General features: G+C 42.7%; 2 protein-coding genes across 2 annotated transcripts in view; one reads left to right on the top strand and one right to left on the bottom strand.

Annotated features, from left to right (window-relative positions):
* Positions 1-12,663, bottom strand: part of LOC126416503 (CCR4-NOT transcription complex subunit 6-like) — a 57,766-nt gene extending 45,103 nt beyond the window's left edge. Inside the window, exons 1-2 of the mRNA XM_050084244.1 lie at positions 12,547-12,663; positions 6,879-7,007 (exon numbers count right to left, since the gene is read on the bottom strand). Of these exons, the coding sequence (XP_049940201.1) occupies positions 6,879-6,999 (121 nt within the window). The 5' untranslated portion in view covers positions 7,000-7,007; positions 12,547-12,663. The remainder of the gene's footprint in view (positions 1-6,878; positions 7,008-12,546) is intronic.
* The window catches only part of LOC126416502 (39S ribosomal protein L1, mitochondrial), a 56,942-nt gene continuing 46,452 nt past the window's right edge, over positions 12,578-23,067 (top strand). Inside the window, exons 1-3 of the mRNA XM_050084243.1 lie at positions 12,578-12,776; positions 12,980-13,139; positions 13,228-13,441. Coding sequence (XP_049940200.1) covers positions 12,746-12,776; positions 12,980-13,139; positions 13,228-13,441 — 405 coding nt within the window. The 5' untranslated portion in view covers positions 12,578-12,745. The remainder of the gene's footprint in view (positions 12,777-12,979; positions 13,140-13,227; positions 13,442-23,067) is intronic.

The raw sequence follows: 23,067 nt of genomic DNA, 5'->3' as shown, positions 1-23,067 counted from the left end.
TTTAACAGTCTCATAAATGTAATTAGAACCATCAAGAAAACCTATGCATAGAGCTAGGAAAAAAGGAATGAGGTGGATAGTGATTTGAATGGATGAATGATTAACACCAGAAATTACTAGATGACGAAAACTGTAGTTACTGTACTGAACAAATCTCATATGTACTACCAGACAGTGAACATGTATCTCCAACCTTTAGCTCTCCTTGCAGCTACTGCATCAGCTCCCTGATATGCACAATTAAGTTCTTCTTTAAAATCACAAACACATAGATTCTGACTACGGAGGTGTGATCAAAACTGTGTGCCTGCAGACTATTCTATGTGCACGTAAGCAGGCCTTTTTGTCACAGCTATTATGTGATACGCACAATTCATCTACTCTGCATTGCATCTTCTGGATTATGTAAACACAATGCTCATTGATTTGCACCTCATATAAAGAGATTGCCTTTTCGATACACACAGACCTGAGTGTCTCGCACACTGCAGAATTGCCTTGGTTTTTAGTTTCTATTAAAATAACACTTCCTTACTGTATGTGCAGCCTTATACTGCCAAGTTGTTGTTGTTGTTGTGGTCTTCAGTCCTGAGACTGGTTTGATGCAGCTCTCCATGCTACTCTATCCTGTGCAAGCTTCTTCATCTCCCAGTACCTACTGCAACCTACATCCTTCTGAATCTGCTTAGTGTATTCATCTCTTGGTCTCCCTCTACGATTTTTACCCTCCACGCTGCCCTCCAATACTAAATTGGTGATCCCTTGATGCCTCAGAACATGTCCTACCAACCGATCCCTTCTTCTGGTCAAGTTGTGCCACAAACTTCTCTTCTCCCCAATCCTATTCAATACTTCCTCATTAGTTATGTGATCTACCCATCTAATCTTCAGCATTCTTCTGTAGCACCACATTTCGAAAGCTTCTATTCTCTTCTTGTCCAAACTATTTATCGTCCATGTTTCACTTCCATACATGGCTACACTCCATACGAATACTTTCAGAAATGAATTCCTGACACTTAAATCTATACTCGATGTTAACAAATTTCTCTTCTTCAGAAACGCTTTCCTTGCCATTGCCAGCCTACATTTTATATCCTCTCTACTTCGACCATCATCAGTTATTTTGCTCCCCAAATAGCAAAACTCCTTTACTAGTTTAAGTGTCTCATTTCCTAATCTAATTCCCTCAGCATCACCCGACTTAATTAGACTACATTCCATTATCCTTGTTTTGCTTTTGTTGATGTTCATCTTATATCCTCCTTTCAAGACACTGTCCATTCCATTCAACTGCTCTTCCAAGTCCTTTGCTGTCTCTGACAGAATTACAATGTCATCGGCGAACCTCAAAGTTTTTATTTCTTCTCCATGAATTTTAATCCCTACTCCGAATTTTTGTTTTGTTTCCTTTACTGCTTGCTCAATATACAGATTGAACAACATCGGGGAGAGGCTACAACCCTGTCTTACTCCCTTCCCAACCACTGCTTCCCTTTCATGTCCCTCGACTCTTATAACTGCCATCTGGTTTCTGTACAAATTGTAAATAGCCTTTCGCTCCCTGTATTTTACCCCTGCCACCTTTAGAATTTTAAAGAGAGTATTCCAGTCAACATTGTCAAAAGCTTTCTCTAAGTCTACAAATGCTAGAAACGTAGGTTTGCCTTTCCTTAATCTTTCTTCTAAGATAAGTCGTAAGGTCAGTATTGCCTCACGTGTTCCAGTGTTTCTACGGAATCCAAACTGATCTTCCCCGAGGTTGGCTTCTACTAGTTTTTCCATTCGTCTGTAAAGAATTCGTGTTAGTATTTTGCAGCTGTGACTTATTAAGCTGATAGTTCGGTAATTTTCACATCTGTCAACACCTGCTTTCTTTGGGATTGGAATTATTATATTCTTCTTGAAGTCTGAGGGTATTTCGCCTGTTTCATACATCTTGCTCACCAGATGGAAGAGTTTTGTCAGGACTGGCTCTCCCACGGCCGTCAGTAGTTCCAATGGAATATTGTCTACTCCGGGGGCCTTGTTTCGACTCAGGTCTTTCAGTGCTCTGTCAAACTCTTCACGCAGTATCATATCTCCCATTTCATCTTCATCTACATCCTCTTCCATTTCCATAATATTGTCCTCAAGTACATCGCCCTTGTATAGACCCTCTATATACTCCTTCCACCTTTCTGCTTTCCCTTCTTTGCTTAGAACTGGGTTTCCATCTGAGCTCTTGATATTCATACAAGTCGTTCTCTTATGTCCAAAGGTCTCTTTAATTTTCCTGTAGGCGGTATCTATCTTACCCCTAGTGAGATAGGCCTCTACATCCTTACATTTGTCCTCTAGCCATCCCTGCTTAGCCATTTTGCACTTCCTGTCGATCTCATTTTTGAGACGTTTGTATTCCTTTTTGCCTGTTTCACTTACTGCATTTTTATATTTTCTCCTTTCATCAATTAAATTCAATATTTCTTCTGTTACCCAAGGATTTCTACTAGCTCTCATCTTTTTACCTACTTGATCCTCTGCTGCCTTCACTACTTCATCCCTCAAAGCTACCCATTCTTCTTCTACTGTATTTATTTCCCCCATTCCTGTCAATTGCTCCCTTATGCTTTCCCTGAATCTCTGTACAACCTCTGGTTCTTTTAGTTTATCCAGGTCCCATCTCCTTAAATTCCCACCTTTTTGCAGTTTCTTCAGTTTTAATCTACAGGTCATAACCAATAGATTGTGGTCAGAGTCCACATCTGCCCCTGGAAATGTCTTACAATTTAAAACCTGGTTCCTAAATCTCTGTCTTACCATTATATAATCTATCTGATACCTTTTAGTATCTCCAGGGTTCTTCCATGTATACAACCTTCTTTCATGATTCTTAAACCAAGTGTTAGTTATGATTATGTTGTGCTCTGTGCAAAATTCGACCAGGCGGCTTCCTCTTTCATTTCTGTCCCCCAATCCATATTCACCTACTATGTTTCCTTCTCTCCCTTTTCCTACACTCGAATTCCAGTCACCCATGACTATTAAATTTTCGTCTCCCTTCACAATCTGAATAATTTCTTTTATTTCATCATACATTTCTTCAATTTCTTCGTCATCTGCAGAGCTAGTTGGCATATAAACTTGTACTACTGTAGTAGGCGTGGGCTTCGTATCTATCTTGGCCACAATAATGCGTTCACTATGCTGTTTGTAGTAGCTTACCCGCATTCCTATTTTCCTATTCATTATTAAACCTACTCCTGCATTACCCCTATTTGATTTTGTGTTTATAACCCTGTATTCACCTGACCAGAAGTCTTGTTCCTCCTGCCACCGAACTTCACTAATTCCCACTATATCTAACTTCAACCTATCCATTTCCCTTTTTAAATTTTCTAACCTACCTGCCCGATTAAGGGATCTGACATTCCACGCTCCGATCCGTAGAACGCCAGTTTTCTTTCTCCTGATAACGACATCCTCTTGAGTAGTCCCCGCCCGGAGATCCGAATGGGGGACTATTTTACCTCCGGAATATTTTACCCAAGAGGACGCCATCATCATGTAATCATACAGTAAAGCTGCATGCCCTCGGGAAAAATTACGGCTGTAGTTTCCCCTTGCTTTCAGCCGTTCGCAGTACCAGCACAGTAAGGCCGTTTTGGTTATTGTTACAAGGCCAGATCAGTCAATCATCCAGACTGTTGCCCTTGCAACTACTGAAAAGGCTGCTGCCCCTCTTCAGGAACCACATGTTTGTCTGGCCTCTCAACAGATACCCCTCCGTTGTGGTTGCAACTACGGTACGGCTATCTGTATCGCTGAGGCACGCAAGCCTCCCCACCAACGGCAAGGTCCATGGTTCATGGAAAGAAATGAAGTGGCAGCCCATTTGCATTAGGAGCTACTTAAACTTCCAAAACTATTTGTAACCTGGATTTTGCACAATTTGTTTTTACTAATAAAGTACATTTTAGTGTTTATTTTCCATAATTTGCATCATGTAAATGGTACTAGTGTCTGAACAGGATAAAATTTATAAGGAACATTGAAATAAAAACTAGACAGTTAGAAAAAAAGTTTGCAAAACATTTATTATTTCAAAAGAACTCACCATAAATGTATCCCACTGTGAGACAAGATGGTCGATGCTTTCATGAAAAAATGTTGGTACTGGCCTACAGAAGCAGAACTACCCAGGTATACACCTCCTCTTCTGAAGCAAATCGATGGCCACAAATTTATTTCTTCAGGGCTCCTAAAATAGGAAATCCCATGGGGAGAGATAGGAACTGTATCGAGGATGTGTACGGGCTCCCCAGCAAAACTTCTGGAGCACGTCAGCTACAGGAAGGTTGTGATAACCATATCCTTTAACTGTAACAGCCCACTGTTCATTGACTTTCTGGAACACAGGGTCGCAAACCATGCACAGTGGTACATGGACAGTTTGCAAAAATTGAGTGTGCCATCAAGACCAAATGCCCAGGAATGTTGACAGAGGGCACCATTCTGTTGCAGGATAATGCCCGCCAACATTTTGCCATAGTTGTTTTAAGTACACTGCAGAAATTCCTTAGTGAAGCCCTAGAATATCCTCCATACAGTCCCTTCAGAGCACTGATAACCTCACTGTTGAGTGCCTGTAAGCTACAAATGCACACACATGCTGTCCCGATCTCTCCCAATACAGCGTCCATATTTTTGAGACCTTGAAAGAAGAGACTTGTGGCCGTCTATTTGCTTTGGAATAAGACATGCATGGCTGTATACAATCACGTGTAGTGTAACAGGGCAGATTATCAAATACTCTGTTCCACTTTTGGCATTTGTACCAGCTAAAGATGACCGTGGTAGCAGGTAAATGTTTAGTAGTGTAGAAAAAAGAGTAGATACTATGTGCCCTTGCCCGTGTTTGTATAGAGTGTGCATGAGCAATAATAATGAGGGGAGCAGGGAGTCGTCAGAGGATGAGTGACTCACTTGCTGCACAAGGATATAGAAATGCTTTGACACTTAAGATGGTAGCACCATGGAAGGCTTGGAGTAAGAGGGCCACCAACAATGTCAACATGGACTCAAAACAAATGAAGCACTTTCTGATGTAAAAAGATGTAACTTTGATGTACGGCCTATGGATCACATGTTCAATATTATGCTGAATGTTTAGACTATTGCAAGTTGTAATTGTGAGAGAGGAAGAATTAAAATAACACAGAAGTGCAATTTAAGAGTTCAAAGTTTATTTTGTAGCTTGAATTAGTTGTTGTGATCTCGTATTTCAGCACTACACTCCAAAGGATCGAAGTCAAGAAGAAGGGAAAGTTTTTACAAAGTGGCGGGACAGAGTAGCTAGACCACCAGAACAATTCATACAGGCATGCATAATAAAAAATAACATACATTTGAGTGACAGATCTGACATGGCGAAATGTACCAAGCGCACGCAGCAGCTGAAGCACATCATTACTTGGGTTTCTAACACTGGAAAACCACAACCACTGTCCTTTTTTACTGTACATGGTTCCATAGGCAACTGCAAACATTTTTCCGTGAGGCAAGGCACTGACTGCTTGTCTCACAGTTGCATAAATTTATTAACAGTCAGGGCACTTACTTTTGAAATAATAAACAGTTTACTTACTTTTTTCCCATCTATCTATTTTTCATCTGACTGTCTCTTATAATTTACAAGGGATAAAAGTTTAGCCAATTGATAGCCTATTAAAGACAATACACCATCAAGTATCAAATGAATCATTAGAGCTTTCAGAAAAAAGGAGCTGACTTCGCAAGAGCAAAATCTTAATGATTTATTTCTAAGAAAGAGTGCCCAGTGGGCAACACAAAGTACCTAGAACGCCACACATAGTACACTAGCACATCGAAGATAAATATCCTAGTAACTGGCAGAGATTGATTCAAATAAATTCATATACAGTCCAGCAGGAAGAATAATTCCAAGTCAGGTGAAGTTAAAAGCATATATTTCTACAGATTTCCTCCAAAATCTTCAAAGAAAACTAAGTTACTAAAGGCTTGTGGACTTCTTTTCTTGGGTGAGAAAAAAAGAAACACCAATTCAGGCAACTTATGACTTATTTGAACAGTTCTCGGGTATCCGACTGGGTAGCGTCGTAATTTCTCCACAATATTTCAGCAGACGTACACACTGCCATCTTCACGTGCCCGAAGATGGCAGCGTGTACGTCTGCCGAAATATTGTAGAGAAATTACGACGCTACCCGGTCGGATACCCGAGAACATTTCAAATTGGAAATATCCCAGGAAAACTTCAGATCGCCTAACTTATGACTTGTAAAAATTGTCTTCATAGTCTCTAGTCTCCAAAAAGACGATGTTATGGGTGGTATGTATGCATTTATATTTAAGGCAGTTAAGTGCCACTAGATGCCCAATAAAAGAAATAACCAAAAGACTAGAAATAATTTGGTGTATCTTTGGTAAATGAAACGGTTTTAAAAACTAATGTTTCAACGACTCTAAAAGGGAAAGATTATAAACAGAGTTCTGACTTATGACAAATAATAAATGCTTCTATTTTGTGAGCATATTTTTAAGACTTTCACAATTAATACACAAGGCCAAGAAATCACACTGCTTCCAAATTAATTACTATGAATCATCTGCCAATTGTTATTGCCTAAGATGTTAGGAAGGTTAACAATATTAAAATTGTTCTTGTACGACATTGGTTACCAACTTGCTACGTGAGTGAATTACTTAGTCTCAACCTATCTCTGACTGGTTGCTGTTTCTAGAATTACTATGCTTACACTGCTATTTAATACATGATTAGAGCAAGCATTTTTGTCAACATTAGAACACAGAGGTATCTTGCAAAATAAATTACAGTGCAGTCCAATGATGTATACCTGTTATCTCCAACTCCGTCCAATCAGATCTCTTTCCAGAAGCTGCGTCCTCTGGAGACATGATTGTGTGTGCCCTCCGTGAATTGGTGCCTTCATACTTTTCCTTGTGGTTTCGTGACATGTTAAAACCTGTACAGTAAGATGAAAGAATCACTTTCTTTAGCCTGTATGGGGTATACAATAAAATATAGTAACCTAGGAGAAATAACAACCAGTAACATAATATATGTATGTAAACTGCTATGAGCTGCTTTATACAATACGACCATTTCAGTCACAGGATGTCTGTCATAGCAACACTCCCCTTCAGTCCAACATCGTACATATTTGAAATGTCATGCAGTACCTTAAGCTTAATTGGTAAATATATTTTCACTCTCAGTTCTTTTCCTAGTACAAAAGTAGGTCTCATTTAAGCCCCAAGTGACAATTATCCACTTGGGGTGCTAAGCTGACAGGGTACCTGGGGCACCCGAGTGCAATATCTGTACACAGGTTGTATTGTAATTAGAAGATAAACCTGACATGAGCGAATGTTAAGATGAGAGAACCAAAATTTTCTTGCAAATTTGGATCTGCAAACAAGCAGTTTGTGAAATATTCTGTTGGTGGATATGTTCGTAGCGTTTTTGTTTTGCATACTGGTATTTCCTTTGATATAGGTTTATTTACTGAACGTAATTTTTTATTTATAGTTCACTGTGCTATTTGAGTTTACATAATGTCATTTTGTTATTTGGAGATAGTCAGTGGAGCTGTGGACACTGGAAAAATAGAGTGCCAAGTGGAGAAACCGGAACATTTCTGACATATTCTTCTGTTTGAGTTCAAAAGAGGGGTGACAGCAGCGGAGGCATTAAGAAACATTTATGCTGTGTAAGGGGATAATGCTATTGAACAGAGCATGCCAAGAAAATGGTTTTCTCACTTTAAGGAGGATCATTTTGACATTAGTGGCTCTCCATGTTCAGGAAGACCTACGGAGTTCAATAGAGATCGCTTAAACACATTAATCCACAATGATTCAAGTTAATGTACTCAAGAATTGGCAAATGTGATTAATTGTGATCATTCGATCATCATGTGACATTTGTGTGCAATAGGAAGGTTCAAAAATCGGCTGTATGAGTACTGCATGCTCCAAGACCAGGAGGAATGGTTGAGCCCAAACAAAGTAGCAACTACCTGTACAATAATCTGTGTGCATTTACAAAACATAATGTTATGTATCTGGTGGAATAGTACAGTGTGGTGTACCACAAATTGCTTCCCTGAGGTGTAACCATCACTGCTGACATTTACTGTCAACAGCTGAGACATCTTGCAGACGCAATCCAAGATCAATGACCAGGAAGGCTGCATGAAAGGATGCTATTCCACAATAACGCCAGCTAGACTAACAAAAAAATCAATACAGGAACTGGATTCGGAAGTTTTCCACACCCACCTTTTCCATCTATCTTTCAGGCTCAGATTTTCACCTTTCCGCTATCTGTCAGACACCCTTCCAGGAACTTCCTTACTGGGTAAAAATGAATCTCCCAACATGGCTCAATGAGTTCTTCATCTAAAAATCATGTTACAGCCACGGAATCGAAAAGTCACTCGAGCACTGACAGACTATTGTAAATAGTGAAGGAGACTATATTATTGCTTTAAAGTCTCTGTTATGTCTATTGTTGTGTTTATTAAACTTACGCAATAATGTTAAAAACTTATACACCAACCAAATAATTGCAAATTTGTGGTTACAAACTGCCACTAACATCTGTATGCAGAACTGTCCTAATGAGCACAAATGATTTTGAAATTTTAGCTAAGGCCTACTTCTGTAAGAAATACAATACTACTTTAGCTGTTCAATGTCCAATGTCAATTTACTGTACATCCTACCAGTAGAAGGGGATGTTCTCAATTTACTGTAGACTCTTACCAGTCAAAGGATACGTTCCACATGTTGTTATATTTTGAGACAATACTGCACTAGACTCTGCAGTGGAATGCCAATTCCTTCAAATACCACCTCCCTGTTCATCTGCTAAATCCTGACAAGACACAGAAGTTTCTGTTCCAATTCTTCAACCATACCAACAGGAATGCTGTACACTTCACTTCTGAGGCAAGTCCACACACAAACATACAGATGATTCATCTCAGCTGACCTTGGAGACCAAGGTACTGGCTGTGCTCGACTTATCCATCTTAGATCATATGATTTTTCTGATACTTCACCAGCACAGGGGGCTAGCATTGTCAAAGCTTCACCCTCCATTATTGGCAGTGGACTGGAGTTTAGCTTGTGGTTGAAGATTAAATAATCAAATCAATAGAAGCTGAAGCTTTGACAATGCCAGCCACATGTGCTGGCAATAGGTCAGAAAACATCATCAAACAAGCATCAGCCGAAGAACCTGAGACAGAAGTCAACAGGCCAATGGCAGTTATGGAAATTTCTTAAGTGAATATTGAGATTTAATTTTATTTGTTAAGGCAACTTGTGCAATCTATGCTAAAACATCCTTTCTTGCGGTCTTTGCACTGGTATCAGTAGCCATGAGGCAGTTACAGGAACAATTATTACTGCAGTACAGGGATAACTAAAATAGCTTGGAAGATTTGTGTATTCTCAAACTCGATAAAGAGCCAGTAATGTCATATCTCAATGAGTAATTTAAAGCAAACAGTTCTGGACATGAGTACATAGAAGAACTGAAGCTCCAGTTTAAAGAATAGTTGACCATGCACTTGATAGATATGCAGTGCCTACCTAAAAGAACAATTCATGATGGAAGGGACACTTCCATACTAGCCTATACGTTAACCTTAACGAGACAATGAAAGAAAGAGGCACTCCTATCTAATAAGTGTAAAATAAAGTATAGAGCTATGAATACAGATGATGATGACACATTTTTGGTTTACAAGAGTGCAATGGGCAGTGCCTACTGTAGCAGAATATTATCAAAGGATCTCTCACAAAAGGCAAAGAAATTCTGGTCACATGCAAAAGCTGGGTCTAGTGTAGCAGGGGATACAACCCGTCGGCTTTGGACAATGACGTCACAAGTCGCCAGAGAGCAGTTTACCATTTTCGCTTTTGCTGTTATGTTTCAGTTTCGTTTTTTTACTGATTGCTTAATAAAGTGGATCTGTTTATTCTATCTCGTGAGATTTTTTTTTTTAAAGCCAAAAAACACTTATCAGCCAATGAAGAGAGCTACAACACTAAGAAGAATCGCTTCTCGATTGGCCACTTGTGACGTCATTGTCCAAAGCCGACGGGTTGTATCCCCTGCTACACTAGTCCCCAAAAGCTGTTAGTGATGGTAAAATCAATTCCTTTCCATGAAGAAAACTCCCGTAGTACTGCCTCAATTCAATTCTCACATCACTGTAAATATCTATTAGTACCTGTGAGGTTGAGAAAGGAGGTCTATAATAATAATAATAATAATAATAATAAGAGAGAGAGAGAGAGTGCACAGGTCATGTCTGTCTACATGAAGAGTAACAAAGGGATAATCTACCATCCCACTGACATCCATCTGTTGTAGAATCATAGAACATATTCAGAGTTCAAACATGATTAGGCCTAAGTATTTAAAATAGAATGTCTTCCTCCATGCTATCCAGTACCAATTACAAAAACATTGGTCATGCAAAACCTAACTCGCACTTTCTCATTTGCCATCAATCAAGACAGTCTTGTAGATATAGTACTTCGTGACTTTCAATAAGCATTTGACATGACTAATCAATTGTTCAACCCTTCTACATTATAAAGGATTTTATTATTATTATTATTATTATTATAATACATTGAAGCAAAAATATGTGACAAACAATGCAACTCCTAAAAAAGAGTTATTCTTAAGTCTCAGTTATCTACATCTGCAGCACAAATCACAGTTTGCAATCACCTGAATTCTCATTGTCTTTCCATTTCTTTAAACTATGTAAGAGTATTGCCTTTTTATTAGTCAATTCCATCACCCCATCCCCTCTCCAAATTCCCCATCTCCGCACACTCTTCACTATGTGGGTTTTGACTAAACTGAAAATGAGTGGCTTAATCAATATGGTTCACAACAATTTCAGAAACATATTCCATTTAAATCAATATTTCTATCTGTACATCTACATCTATACTCTGCAGACCACTGTGAGGTGCACAGCAGAGCATATGTCCCATTGTACCAGTTATTGGGTTTTCTTCCTGTTCCATTCACGTACGGAGTGCGGGTAGAATGACTGGTTGAATGTCTCTGTGTGTGCAGTAATTATTATGATCTTACCCTCATGATCCCTATGTGAGCAATATGTAGGTGACTGTAATATATTCCTAGAGTTATCATTTAAAGCATTCACTGGACCTGATACATATGTTTCTATAAGTCGTAGTAAGTAGATTTTACTCAATGTAAGGCTGTGCAGGAAGTAATGAAGAATCTATGCAGATAATTTAGGAATCTGTGACCAACAGAAGTGAAAGCAGGATACTATTTGCAATTTAATTTAATTTTGAACATTATTAGTGCTTTCTGAAGTACTATTTACGTTGTTGTAAGTGTAGATTAAGGTTTGCTTATGTTTATGGGTAGAGGGTCATTAAGTACAACAGATAAATCCTCTTCAATTAATAGTAAACCAAAGAGGCAAGAGGGGATGCGATTTTTGTTGTATGAATGGTCATGATGAATTAGATCAGAACAGTGGTTTACACTGGGGGCGCACGCCCACCCTAATCAACACTTGAGAAAGACTGAAACATACCCAAGTGTTATTACTCAGAATCCAGGTATTATTAAGGCATCCAATATTACCTACAGTACCCATGCGCGAATGGTAGTTCGCTAAAATTCGCCATCACACAGGTTACAGGAAACAAATTACAACGTACAGTAAAAAAGACTGTGTATCAAAAACGAGGTAGAGAAAGAGAGAGAGAGAGAGAGAGAGATGTTACGCTTTTCCTAAAAGGAGGAGGGGCATGGGGTGTATCCTCACAAAAATTTATAAATTCTCTCAAGACAACCCAGTCGGAGGAATGTGTTTGGTGCAGTTTACCAGCTTACTCTCGGGTAATCCGATTAGAGATTTTAGCGCAACTTTTTTTTTTTTTTTTTTTTAATAACACCCGAGTAAAAACAACATTTTACCTTCTTTTTTTGGCAGTTTTGTGATGAGCCATCCACAGGAGTAAAATGCTTTATTTTGATTGTAATCTTCACGATATTTAGCGTCCAATTTTAAAATTATCAGCGGAATGGCAATAAGATGACAATTTATGTGCCTGGCTTTCTCGTGTCAGCTGATCGTTGTGCACAACTCAAACACATGCAGCATTCCGTCTGCTGTTAGGTTATTCAACATTCCACAAATATTTGTAAACTTCATTTCGTTATATTTTGTTTCATACGATGCACTATATGTAACTGGCCTTCGAAATGGCTGTATAAACGCTTGTAAGCACTCCTAGAGCCTTATTACACCAATCCAAACACATGTGAACAGCAATTAACTAAACAGACTACCATATCCGAAAAGATGCTACTTGATGTTTCTCATCAGGTTCATGCAAACTAGTTGGGTTTTGTGTACTAAGAGCATAATTTCACGTTAGATACAGCATGCGGTAACGTAACCACTTCACGAAACTACAACGCACCTTCATCTACCTCCGAACAGACACCAAAATCCTCTATTGCTGGAGTGCACCGATATTACTTTCTTGTAAACAAAACTATCTTGACAAACACTGCTTCGCCATTTATCAAAAGTGTTCGCTACGAGAAATATTCCTCGTTGGATTGGTTGTTGACCTGCGAAATGCTCCGTACTTAGACGAGTGCTGCCGACGGGAGACGATGCTGAGGAATATGGCAGCGACGTTGGGAGGTTAGTAAGCACGGAGAGCCGTCGCTTATTGTATTTTGGCGTTGTTCGAAGTTATTCTTCCGACAGTTGGCGCTTTATACACTAGTCATGTGAATCTGACAACTGAAATAATAAAACGCAGTCGATACATGGTTTAAGAAATTATTATAATTTTTGTAGGTTATGTGTAAACTCTGGCCTAAGCAGGTAAACTTCGTGCACAGGTATTCGTGCCGTGACTTCAAGATTTCTGGTTCCAATTTGTTATGGGCAGGCCAGAAATTTTGCTGCGCGAAAGGGAACTCGCGAAAAAGCAAGAAAAAAGAAAGTTAAAGTGGAGATCAAAAAAGTTGCATGGGTTCCGCCAAAGCTGAGGGAAAAGAAGTAAACACATTGCGTTTACGTTTTCTTTCTATTTCTAAATATTGCATGTTACTCAGGTTGATGAATTGCCACATTTGCCTTGTTACAGAGATAAATTGCCACTTATTTCTAAACGTCTGAACGACAGCCACAAGCCAGTTTCCAGTGACGATGTGTGGATTGGCAGGTATTATCAGTGGAGGGTATACGACTTTGTTGAAGCTGTACAGTGTCATCGAGAAACCCACCACCCAACAATGTACAATGTTCCAGATGCACCACTCTTCGCCTTTATTGAACTGGACATGTCCACAGACAAGAAAGTAAGACCAAATTATGTTAAAAATACTTGTTTTAATTTGAAGTAAGTGGATCATGTAATATATTGATTTTGTTGCTTGCTGACCATGCAAGCACCACAATCTATTGTGTCCCTTGCTGCCAATGCAAGCACCATAATCAAGTAAAACAAGAGGAAAAACTGAATTAGGCCCCTAATCATAAATATTATTGATCAGGTCTGGGTAGATAGTGTATGATTGAACTTAAAAATATTGTTCATTCGGTTCTGTGCAAGGCAAGAGGTAACATCATTAGTAACAATATGACACAGAGAAAATAGGATGTGTAAAATTGATTGTTCTAATTTCCTGGATGTGTCAATTGACCGGGACATAAATTAGAAATCATGTATTGTAGATCTTCTCAAATGTTCAGCTCAATTTGCTCTATGTGTAATTGCTGATATTGGGTGTGAAAGTATTAGAACTCGTTCTTTTCTTGGAATGTTCATTCATTGATGATGTCATATAGAATAATTTTCTGGGGGAAATTCCATGTGTAAACAGAAGTAACTCGTTTCACAAAAATGTGCTCTAAGGATATCTAGGGGCCATCCTCATGCTTCGTGTAGACAATTTCTTGAAAGAGTAAAGAATGTTAACAACATAATTTTATGTCGCAGTGGAACAACAGCGATCATAGTTAACAGTACAACTGGAAAAGGCCTGGATTGCTTTTTTTTTTCAGTTTGTAGCAACATCCTCACAATATGTATACTCTTTTGTGAAATTTTTTGGGAAATACGGAAGCGTCCGATCCCACCCGTCTGCTTTGACCCATGACGTCACAAATATGGCGGAAACAAAAACAAACACACACACTTTCCACAAGAAGCCTAATGACACTAACGGGACATGCGCGGGAAATGGGGTGTTTTGGGTGGGGGGCAAACTAAATACAAACAAATTTAGACGCCTTGCGTAGCTACAACGTGTAAGTGAAGACAGCCATGCATGAATACCCACCCACCTCCCCAGGGGTCATAACCCCTGCAACCCATAGAAGATAAAGATGCTTCAGTAGCTGATTAGTGTTTTTTGTCTTTTAAAAAAAAAAAAAATCTCACGGGATAGAATGAACAGATCAGAAAGATAAATATAATAAACTAAAACAGAAATTCGAGGAAACGGATAATTAAAATAAGTAATAAGTGTTTTTAAATTAAAAAAAAAAAAAAAATCTCACGAGATAGAACGAACAGATCAGAAAAGTAAATAAAATAAGATAAAACAGAACTGGAGACAGCCACACTCGAACCAAACTCCGTGCCGTCATGACGTCACACACGACAACACCCTTACATCACGGGTCAAAGCCGACGTGTGGGATCGGACGCTTCTGTCGACCCATTTTTTGTTCAGATTTAGGCCTCACTTAAAAATATGGCCAAATAGTAGTATTCATAAGTGTAACACCATGAACAAAAATAGCCTATGCTATCCATAACTTAACCTTGCTCATACACAGACAGGAACAAAGTTTGCAGCCATGAAAATAAATTACCAAGTCCCTCCTGAATTAAAGGTGATGTTAGATGATAAGTTAAAGTAAAATAATTTCTACTTGACAACTTGTGTTGCTTAGGTCAAATTAGAAGTAGGTAGTATGTATGTGGTTAGGTTACCTTTATCAAATTTTGTCACAGATTAAAACAAAAACCCAGTGGTCTGCATGTTGCCATGTTTTTCACAGAGATAACATCTAATTCATCCCCTCTGACATTCCACATAATAGTTAGTTGTCATGAATGTGATCAACATCACATGGGGAAAAAAAATCACCTAAAATTAACTGAAACTAAACCATATTATTTATTGTGTGTTCTTACTCAAAGGATATAATGAAAGATTTCTACTGTAACACTCTTTATTTTACAGATGTTAGCAATACCTTTCTCTACAATTTATCCCACAAAACTTCTTTTCATACTAATTTTTCCAAGTATCTTTCAACACCTAAATACGTTCACTGTGCCATAGCTCCGTAGTTCATCAACTACAAAAGAATAATTCCTTTGTAGAGTTGTCATCAGAACTGACAGATGTTTACAGTTTCTCAAAAGTGAGAATGAATGCACCAGTGTCTACCTCACTGTCTAGCAGGCCTTGTGGAGGAATCCTCTCTAAGTGTTCAAATAGTTCTTTGGCCATTTGTAGGTTAGATTGCAGTGAAAAATTAATCGCTGTATCGTGCTGAGGTTCTTATGATGTATTATGGTATGAGGTACATCACCAAGTTGTTTACAGGAGAGTAATGCCTGGGACTGGGTAGGATTTGATGCCTTAATTAAGATAGACTCTGTAATTTGCTACAGGAAGAGAGTTTGCCTAGTCAGTTTTCATATTCTCCAGAAACAATAATAGTTTCATACAGAGAAAAGATCCACCATTTGTTCAGATAAAAACCAGGAACAGTTTTAATATATCCCCCAGGCAGCTCATAAGTCCCTTGGTTTGTTTTTTTCCTGTGGCATGCCCAAGTAGGTAAAGTTCCTAGTGTCGTAACTACCAGCCTGAATTGCAGTCTGGCTGAGGAGACTGCTGGAAACTCAAGGTCACTGGCAGATAACTTGGGCCATTTCGTGATGCCTCATACTTCAAATGAATGCTCTTCCAATAGGTACCACCCAATCAGAGCAAAGCCCTTTTGGTATGTTAACCAGTGCCTAGACTTTCAATGCCCCAAATGAACAGGCACCTCCTCTTCAGCACACGCTGGAGGGCGGCAGCTTTGACATCAACAGTACAGTCCCTACATGGCTAGCGGCTTCCACTATACACATAACTGACAACTCGTCACGTTGACTGGCTACTCATCTTTGGGCGACCTTCCTACAAGGCACGCATGATCGGTAAAAAACTTTGAAAGGTGGTCAAATCCAGATTAGGGGACCAAATGCAAGTTAACTGAAACATGTTATCTAAAGTAAATGAAACAAAGTAGGAAAAGTCAGTATCAACATTCTACGAGCAAGCTGGATTGTCAGTAGGGGACCTGTCCTACAGAATGAGCCTGAGAAAAAAAGGCCCATGCTTGCCAAAAATGTACTCATACGAGAGTTATGAGCTGTCTGGGGTTCTTGAGCTCTTTGGTGGGTTCGTGCTTGGCTACCACGTGGCCCCAGCCTTTGCAGCATCTTTTCCCTTCCATGCTGCATGTCTGTCCTCTTGATATTCTTTTTCCCCTCCCTTGGGAAACATGTCTGGGGTGTTTTTGGGAATGTTCTGCATCGTCCATAGCTGACGTAAGAATCGTCTCACCACTTGTGTTTCATTCCTTTTTACCTTCTTCGTTCGCCTTCTCCTGTCCTCCATCTGCTTCGGCGTTTGAAGGTCCTCTTTTTTGTCTTCATCACTGTGCACTCCTGAAGGCTGTCCCATGTGTCTGATGTAAAACAGGTGACTGGGTAACATGTAATTTCCAGCCCCACGTCAACAGGTAGGATTTGCACATATCCCCTGGTACAAGCCAAGCCCAGGGAGGAGTGGTAGCCTGAGCTGCTACCTTCCCAAATTGCTGATTGGTCCCTCTGTCAGGTGTCGGAGGTGTGACCTGAGGTGTGAACAATCAACTGAGGTGGGTTCGCTCCCTGGTGAAGGGTCCCCCAGGTGGAAGGAGTGCGCCATCAGAGATGCTGGCAATCGTGGGGGATTTTCTCACAGTGACCAGTCTTCATGTTGCAATCCATGTCTACCAAATGTAAATGGAATGAAGCTCCCGATTCAAAGACCCTCCCAGCTGCACCACAGTTCCTAATGATTTCCTGTACTGAAGACGGTCAGTCCTTTCCAATGGTAAATCCATTTGTAATACAGAGAGGTGTTGATGCAGTTGCCGGCCCTGAGAATTCCTACTCATTTATGCTACGGCACTTTGATTTTTGGAGATTACTTCTGATTCTCAAGCTCAACAACTGCTTGCCACTTCGCTTCTCCATGGCTATTGTGTTTGTGGCGAGGCTCGTAGAGCTCTGAATTCATCCTGTGGTGTTACTTACACTAGGCTGCTCAACAGTCGATTGAGGCAGAGATTCAGATGTACCTCTCTGATTAGAGTGTCATTGCCATCCATCAGGTGATGAAAAAGGTAGATGCCTCCCCAGTGCCCACGCGCACTCTTTCTCTCACTGATAGTGGTGCTTCCACCCAAGATCAAAGCAGGCTATGAAGTTACCATAGTCCAACCGTACATTCCCCCCCAGGGGATCCACAACTCTTTTGTGGATACGTGTGTAGCGAGCACGGGACCCCGAGCTAATGTGGCCTTCCTTCCTTTCCGGGCTGCATACCTTCCCTTTCTGTATCCTTCCCCATCCCCCATCTTCGCCCCCCCCTCACCTCTGGCTCTTTCCTTCCCTTTCTCCCCCTCTGGGAGTATGGTTTGTGCCTACGTCCGGAGACGGACGCTTGTAAATGTACCGCACTCTTCGCCTTCCTTGCTTGTATGTCTTCATCTTTCTTCGTCCTTCTCTTTTCCTTACCTCTTCTCTTTACCTCTTCTCTTTACCCTTTTCTCCGCTGCGGCGTTTGAGACCTCTCTTCTTTCCTTTCCCTGTCTCTTTCTTCCTCCCTGTGCGTGTCTGAAGGCCGACCCACGCACTTCCATGCGTAGCCGGTGACGGGGTAACGCGTAATTCCCCGCCCCGGGTAGACAGGTAGGACACGTACGTACCCCTGGTAACGGCCAGGCCCAGGGAGGGGTGATTACCCGAGCTGATACCTTCCGAAAGTGCCGATTGGTCCCTCCGTCCGTTTGTCGGGAGGTGTGACCTGAGGTGTGAACAATCACCTAAGGCGGGTGTGCCCTCGGTGAGGGCCCCCACAAGGGAGGAGCGCGCCATCGGAGACGCCGGTAATCATGGGGGATTCTTCCGCAATGGTTTCCTCACCTTCCACTATGTCTGCTCACAAACGTAAGTTCACTGAGTCTCAGCCACAGACGGTTCTTCCATCATTGCCACAGTTCCTTGTTGTTTCTCGGTCTGACGAAGGTCACGACTTTTCCACGGTCAACCCTTTCATTATTCAGAAAGGTGTCGACGCAATTGCGGGTCCTGTAAGGTCTTGTTCCAGATTACGGAATGGCACCCTGTTGTTAGAAACACACAGTGCCCTCCAGGCTCAAAAATTGCTGCGTACGTCTCTGCTCCACACCTTCCCTGTCCGGGTGGAACCGCACCGTACCTTAAATTCCTCGCGTGGAGTCGTTTATACACGCTCCCTCGATGGATTGTCTGACGAAGAAATTCAGCACTACCTGTCTGACCAGGGCGTCACTGCTGTTCATCGGGTTATGAAAAGGGTTGACTCGAACATCATTCCGACCCGCACTGTCTTCTTGACATTTGACAAAGTTCAACTCCCATCAAAAATCAAAGCAGGCTATGAGATAATTTCCGTTCGCCCTTATGTCCCAAACCCTACGCGTTGCTATCGGTGTCAGCGGTTCAATCACACCAGCCAGTCCTGTTCCAATCCGGCCAAATGTGTTACGTGTGGCAGGGATGCCCATGAGGGTGCTTGTCCACCTCCATCCCCTCGCTGCATCAACTGTATGGGTGACCACGCTGCTTCCTCTCGAGATTGCCCTGTTTTTAAGGACGAAAAGCTGATCCAGGAAATAAGAGTGAAGGAAAAGGTGTCGACCTTTGCTGCTCGAAAGTTACTCGCCAGTCGACAGCCCACCGTGCCTCAGAAAGGAACATACAGCACTGTTCTTGCTTCTCCTCGGCCAACAAAGGAGGCGGCCACGCAGACTTGCGACCTTACATTTAGTACCACGGTCGTCAGATCGGCCAGCGCAAAGATCGCCCGTTCAACCTCACCACTTTCGCCTGCCCACTCTATGGCTCACCCTTCGTCGGGTTCTGCTAAATCTCGAGCCCAAAAGTCAGACGCCAAGTCTTCAAAAAAAGAGCATTCTCGTGAAGAGTTTTTACGTACTGCAACTTCACAACCATTGGTTCCTCCTTCATCTAAACATACCTCCAAGAAGGCTACGAAGAAACACAGTTCCTCTCCTTCTCCGCCAAGGCGTGTCCCATCTACAGCACCACCTGGCGGAAATCGCCCTCGGCCATCTTCTGTGTCGCCGAGGCGCACTGTTGGTGGCCGGTCAACTGGCCGATCGTTGGTGGCAGGAGCTGCTCCTGACCAACCTATGGATCAGGATCTTCTGCCTTCGACTGAATGCCATTCCATGCTGTCGGTCGCAAGCTCTGAGCAGTCGTTGAGTTGACAGCACCCTTGGTGACGTTCCTCCATTTTCTGTTCACCCTATGTCCATTATCCACTGGAATATCCGCGGCATTCGCGCCAATCGGGAGGAATTGTCGATCCTCTTAAGATCCTACTCGCCGGTCATCTTCTGTCTTCAGGAAACAAAGCTGCGTCCCCATGACCGCTTTGTTCTCCCTCATTTTCAGTCCATCCGATATGACCTCCCCTCTGTTGAAGGCACTCCAGCCCATGGAGGACTCATGATTCTGCTCCATGATACTCTCCATTATCACCCAATCCCCATAAACACTTCCTTCCAAGCTGTCGCCATCCGTCTTTCCCTTTCTGGATACAAGTTCTCTCTTTGTACGGTATACATTCCATCGTCTACACCAATGGCACGAGCTGATCTCCTTCATCTTCTTGATCAGCTTCCACCCCCCTATTTGCTGGTTGGGGACTTCAATGCCCACCACCCGCTTTGGGGATCTCCACATCCTTGTCCACGTGGCTCACTATTGCTAGACGTCTTCCACCAAGCGGATCTAGTCTGCCTGAACACTGGGGTCCCCACATTTTTGTCTGCCTCCACGGCAAATTTATCTCATTTGGACCTTGCGGTCGGTACTGTTCCGCTAGCTCGGCGCTTGGAATGGTTCGCCCTTGATGATACACACTCGAGTGACCACTTTCCATGTGTTCTTCGACTGCAGCCTCAACTGCCATATATGCGCTCGCGACGCTGGAAGTTTACCCAAGCCGATTGGACACTTTTTTCGTCTCTAGCGACATTCGATGACCGTCGCTTTCCCAGCGTCGACGATGAGGTCACACATTTTACCGACGTTATTCTCACAGCTGCGGAACGTTCAATACCACGCACCTCCGAATTGCCCCGGCGCCCCCCAGTTCCTTGGTGGAACGAGGCATGCCGTGACGCAATACGTGAGCGGCGACGTGCTCTTCGCATTTTCCGTCACCATCCAACTTTGTCCAACTGTATCCGATATAAGCAGCTCCGTGCGCGATGCCGTCGCGTCATCCGCGATAGCAAGAAGGCAAGCTGGAAATTCTTTACTAGCTCATTTAACAACTTCACTCCCTCCTCGGAAGTTTGGAGTCGGCTTCGACGGTTCTCAGGCGTGCCTAGTTTCTCCCCGGTCTCTGGGCTCACTGTCGCGCATGATACCTTAGTGGACCCCGTCGCAATTTCTAACTCATTGGGTCAGCACTTTGCTGAGATTTCGAGCTCTTCAAATTACCCGCCAGCGTTTCTCCCGAAGAAACGTGCAGCGGAAGTGCGACATCTTGCTTTCTCCTCTCAAAATCGCGAAAGCTACAATACTGTTTTCTCCATGCGCGAACTCCAACATGCACTCTCTTCTTCTCGCTCCTCCGCCCCAGGACCGGATGGTATCCATGTCCAAATGTTGCTGCATTTATCAACCCATAGCCTGCGTTACCTCCTTCGCCTTTATAATCGAATTTGGACCGACAGTACCTTTCCCAGGCGATGGCGGGAAGCTATTGTCGTTCCCGTTCCGAAACCTGGAAAGGACAAACATCTCCCCTCTAGCTATCGTCCCATTTCTCTCACGAGTAGTGTCTGTAAGGTTTTGGAGCGTATGGTGAATTACCGTTTAGCTTGGTGGCTGGAGTCCCGCAGTCTTTTAACACCAGCCCAATGCGGATTCCGAAAGCATCGTTCTGCTGTTGACCATCTTGTTGCTCTCTCCACTTATATCATGAACAATTTTCTCCGGAAACGCCAAACGGTAGCAATATTTTTTGATCTGGAGAGAGCGTATGATACCTGTTGGAGGACAGGCATCCTCCGCACACTGTTCTCTTGGGGCTTTAGAGGCCAGCTGCCCCTTTTTCTTCGCGAATTTATGGCAGAGCGCACATTTAGGGTGCGGGTGAACACTACTCTCTCCCGTACTTTCTCCCAAGAAAACGGGGTACCCCAGGGCTCCGTGCTGAGTGTTGTACTGTTTGCCATCGCCATTAATCCAATTATGGATTGTCTCCTTCCTGATGTCTCGGGCTCCCTCTTTGTGGACGATTTTGCGATCTACTACAGCTCTCAACGGACCAGCCTTCTTGAAAGACGTCTTCAAGGATGTCTCGATCGCCTCCACTCGTGGAGCATCGAAACCGGCTTCCGTTTCTCACCCAGTAAGACCGTTTGTGTTAATTTTTGGCGACGTAAGGAGTTTCTTCCGCCCTCCTTACATCTAGGTCCTGTCAACCTTCCGTTTTCCGACGTCGCTAAATTCTTGGGTCTTATGTTTGACAGAAAACTGTGCTGGTCCTCCCACGTTTCCTATCTTTCGGCTCGCTGTCTGCGTTCCCTTAACACCCTCCGTGTCCTGAATGGTACCTCTTGGGGAGCGGACCGAGTGGTCCTTCTCCGCCTCTATCGCGCCTTAGTGCGCTCGAAATTGGATTATGGAAGCATAGTCTACTCCTCTGCTCGGCCGTCTATTCTTCGGCGTCTCGACTCTATCCACCACCGTGGATTACGTTTAGTGTCTGGAGCTTTTTACACCAGCCCTGTGGACAGCCTTTATGCTGAGACTGCTGAACCTCCGCTGTCCAATCGGCGGGCAGTCCTTCTGAGTCGTTACGCTAGCCATCTGTCTTCCATGCCTGCTAATCCAGCCCATAACCTTTTTTTCGACGCCTCCTTTGATGTCGGGTATGCAGGCCGCTCCTCCTCCCTACTACCCCCGGGAGTCCGCTTCCGTCAACTGCTCCATTCTCTTTCCTTCTGCTTTCCTAAAACCTTCTTGACAACTTGGGGTACAGCACCGCCTTGGCTCCGTCCCCGGATCGACTTGCTCAGAGACCTATGTCAATTTCCCAAGGATGGTACCCCTACACTTGTTTACCGTCGGGCATTTGCTGCTCTATGTGCACAAATGACGGAAGCCACATTTATTTACACCGATGGCTCGAAAACATCGTTAGGTGTAGGGAGTGCCTATATTGTTGGCGACACCCCAAATCACTTTCGGCTCCCCGACCAGTGTTCGGTTTATACTGCGGAGCTTTACGCTGTTCTCCAGGCTGTCCACTACATCCGCCGCCATCAGCGGATACAGTACGTAATCTGCTCAGATTCTCTCAGCTCTCTCCTAAGTCTCCAAGCTCTTTACCCTGTGCACCCTCTGGTCCACCGGATTCAGGACTGTCTGCGCTTGCTCCACCTGGGGGGCGTCTCAGTGGCGTTCCTCTGGCTCCCGGGACACGCTGGTATCTGTGGAAATGAGGCGGCCGATATAGCGGCCAAGGCTGCAGTCTCCCTTCCTCGGCCAGCTCTTCAGTCTCTTCCGTTTACCGATTTACGGAGCGGTTTATGTCGCCAAGTTACTCATTTATGGCAT

This window comes from Schistocerca serialis, chromosome 8 (genome assembly GCF_023864345.2).
Source record: "Schistocerca serialis cubense isolate TAMUIC-IGC-003099 chromosome 8, iqSchSeri2.2, whole genome shotgun sequence".
Taxonomy (NCBI): Eukaryota; Metazoa; Arthropoda; class Insecta; order Orthoptera; family Acrididae; genus Schistocerca; species Schistocerca serialis.
Note: the sequence above shows the minus strand (reverse complement) of the source record. Positions and strands in the feature narration are given on the sequence as shown.